The following is a 3,303-nucleotide window of genomic DNA, read 5'->3' on the forward strand; positions in this document are numbered from 1 at the left end:
TGACAAGACCTTGGATTTGGACTTCTTCATTTCAATAATGCAAAAGTACGTAACAAAACAAAACCGTCCAACTAGCGACAGTTATTTTCTAAACAAACCGTCCATCCATTTAAAACATGTTTTAACTTTGGATGTTCACCTTTCAAATTAAAAGTAGCAAAATTTCAGCTTTCGCCGTACGTGATAGAACTATAAATACCCATCAAAAGAACTCTATTAAAATGAAAAAAAAAAAGTAAAAAACATTTATTGATTTCCTATCAAGTTCTGAAAGTAAAATATCGAAATATGGATATTCATATTCATGCATCAGCTGCTCCAATTTCGACCAAAAATATTGGCATCGAAGAAACTCGTCGCTCTATCACCTATCATCCTAGTGTTTGGGGAGACTATTTCCTTGCATATACTTCTAACGTGCGTACTCATGTGCTTATCACCCCTTTTATAGTAGCATTCTTTTTGTCTAAATTTATTTGATATGTTACAAGCTTTCATGTATTTTTATTACCTATGCAGGATATATATGAGCATGAAGAGCAAGAACGTCAAAAACAAAAAGAAGAAGTAAAAAATCTGCTAGAAGTCATTCCTGATGATTCTCTGCATAAATTAGACCTCATCGATACAATTCAGCGTCTTGGCATCGGTTACCATTTTGAAACTGAAATTGAAAAATCTCTAAAATTTATATATCATACTTGCCATGTAAACCATGATGAACAAGATAGTGACCTTCGTACCATTGCACTTCGATTTCGATTACTTAGACAAGAAGGATACTACGTCTCATGTGGTAAGTAATTTAAGATTATATACTTGGGGAATCAATAATCATTATCACTGTATATATCTAGATTATGATGTATATACATGTCATATTTTTGCGGGTTGAAGCAGATGTTTTCAACAAGTTTAAAGATCACCAAGGAAAATTTGATGAATCTTTGATTACCAATTTACAAGGCTTGTTAAGCTTGTATGAGGCTGCACATTTTAGAGTACATGGGGAGGAAATTCTTGAGGAAGCATTGAAGTTTACTACCACTTACCTCGATTCGTCACTCACCCACAAGAGCAATTATATGTCTAGACAAGTTAGTGAAGCATTGGAGATTCCGATTCATAAAACTTTGACAAGGCTGGGGGCAAGAAACTTCTTATCTATTTACCAACAAGATGAATCACATAATGACATACTACTGAATTTCGCAAAATTGGAATTCAACTTACTGCAGAACATGCACCAGAAGGAGCTAAGTCACATTACGAGGTTAGCTTGTTATGCAGAAAAATATGACTACTAAAGTCGAATGTATTTTTCTCTACTTTTCAACTAATATCAAACTTACGGTTGACTTTTAAGTTTATTATGGATATATTTTTATATAGAAGTAAATTGTAGGTGGTGGAAGTCTTTAGAGTTTGGAAGTAAATTGCCGTTTGCAAGAGATAGAGTCGTGGAATGCTACTTTTGGATATTGGCGGTCTACTTTGAGCCGGAGTACTCTATCTCTAGAAAAATACTAACTAAAGTAATCACAATGTTTTCTGTTATTGATGACATCTACGATGTTTATGGAACCCTAGATGAACTTACACTTTTCACGGACGCAACTGAAAGGTATATTTATCCATTATATTGTCTCATTTCTAGTCTTTCAATTTTTAACTATTGAACAATATCATGGACAGGTGGAATTTTAAAGACATGGATGAGCTACCATTATACATGAAGTATTGCTTTGAAGCCCTCTCTGATGTTTGCGTTGAAATTGCTGAAGAATTGGAAAAGACAAGCAAAGGGTACGGTATTCGTTACGTGATAAAAGAGGTAATTATAGTCAAAACACTAGACACACACACACACACACACACACACACACACACACACACACACAGAAGAGTACATGAAAGTCGCACTTATATCTAGTGGTTACATGATGTTATCTACAACTTGTTTAGTAGGTATGGGAGAGTTGGTGACCGAGGAAGCCTTTAACTGGATTTCGACTGAATCGATAGCTGCAAAAGCATCATCAATTATTGCTCGGCTAATGGATGACATGGCAGGACACGGAGTAAGAAGTTTGAATACTTAATTCACTTATTCTAAATTATAATAACTAAGTGCAATATGCTTGGGTTATTGGTAAGCAAGTGAAATGTATGGATGACAGTTCACACATATATTGTGATAGACTTCACATAAAAATTAGAACACACAACTCCTATGGTCATTAAAATTATAGAATTTTTTTCATGTTGCACACCATATTGTTTTTCAAGATTTTTTTTTAATTATATTTGTAATAGTTGAAGTTTGTGATTTGTTTTTATTAATTATTTACTTTTTTAGAGTTATTTGTAATATGAAAATTTTAAGTGTAATCAATTTAAAAAGTAGTGAAAGTTATGTTTTTTAACTAGCAAAATTATTTTATTGAGAAAATGTGTAATTGAAAATGAGTATGAGAAAATCTAACATAGACGATTCATATGTTGTGTTCCTTTTATGCAGTTTGAGCAGAAAGTATCAGCTGTTGAATGTTACATGAATGAGAAAGGGGTCTCGAAGGAAGAAGCATTTACTGAATTACAAAAACTAGTTACAAATGCATGGAAGGATATAAACCAAGAATGTCTTCATCAAACTGTGGTACCAATGGCCATTCTCATGCGAGTAGTCAATCTTGCACGTGCCATTAATCTTCTTTACAGAGATGGAGATGGGTACACAAATTCAAAAACCAAGTTAAGAGGATTGATAGCTGACGTACTTGTCGAACCAGTGAAAATATAGCTTTTATGTGTGTGTGCGTGTGTTTTGATTAAGATTAAGTTTTATTAATATTTCTTTATTAAATAAATTTGGAATTCAATTTTGTTTGTCTCAAATTAATTATGATCAGGATTTTTAATCTTCGTTATTATCTAAACTTTGTAAGTATCCATATTTTAGTTATTTCTTTAAATAATAGTTATTAGCCATTAAAACATTAAGTAGTTTTTGAATTGAAGTTATAGGCTTTGGAGTTTTTCCAATATCTTAGAACGCGTTTGGTTTGTCATTTTAAAGCCCTTTTCTATTTTTAGTTTTCGAAAATGCCTAAAATACGTTTGATCTGTCATTTTCGAAAATGCATTTGTGAATACAAGGAAAAATATATAACTGAAAACTCAAAACAATTTTTTTTTCCATTTTGGGTGTTTTCAGTTAAAAAAACTCAAATCGTGAAAAACGCTCAAAACACGTCATTTTCTTTTTCTTTTTCTTTTTCTCTTTTCTACCTAGGGAATGCT

The 3,303-nt window shown here is 32.3% G+C and overlaps 1 protein-coding gene across 1 annotated transcript; it reads left to right on the plus strand.

Annotated features, from left to right (window-relative positions):
* The first annotated feature begins 207 nt into the window (after window positions 1-207).
* LOC111395024 (beta-caryophyllene synthase-like) lies at window positions 208-2,951 on the plus strand. The gene is made up of 7 exons (XM_023021049.1): window positions 208-417; window positions 520-796; window positions 901-1,273; window positions 1,406-1,624; window positions 1,696-1,834; window positions 1,890-2,081; window positions 2,522-2,951. Exons 1-7 carry the CDS (start codon window positions 289-291, stop codon window positions 2,801-2,803), a joined length of 1,611 nt encoding a protein of 536 aa, XP_022876817.1. The 5' UTR covers window positions 208-288; the 3' UTR covers window positions 2,804-2,951.
* The last annotated feature ends 352 nt before the right edge of the window (window positions 2,952-3,303 follow it).

The sequence above is a fragment of the Olea europaea genome, chromosome 6 (genome assembly GCF_002742605.1).
Source record: "Olea europaea var. sylvestris chromosome 6, O_europaea_v1, whole genome shotgun sequence".
Classification (NCBI taxonomy): Eukaryota; Viridiplantae; Streptophyta; class Magnoliopsida; order Lamiales; family Oleaceae; genus Olea; species Olea europaea.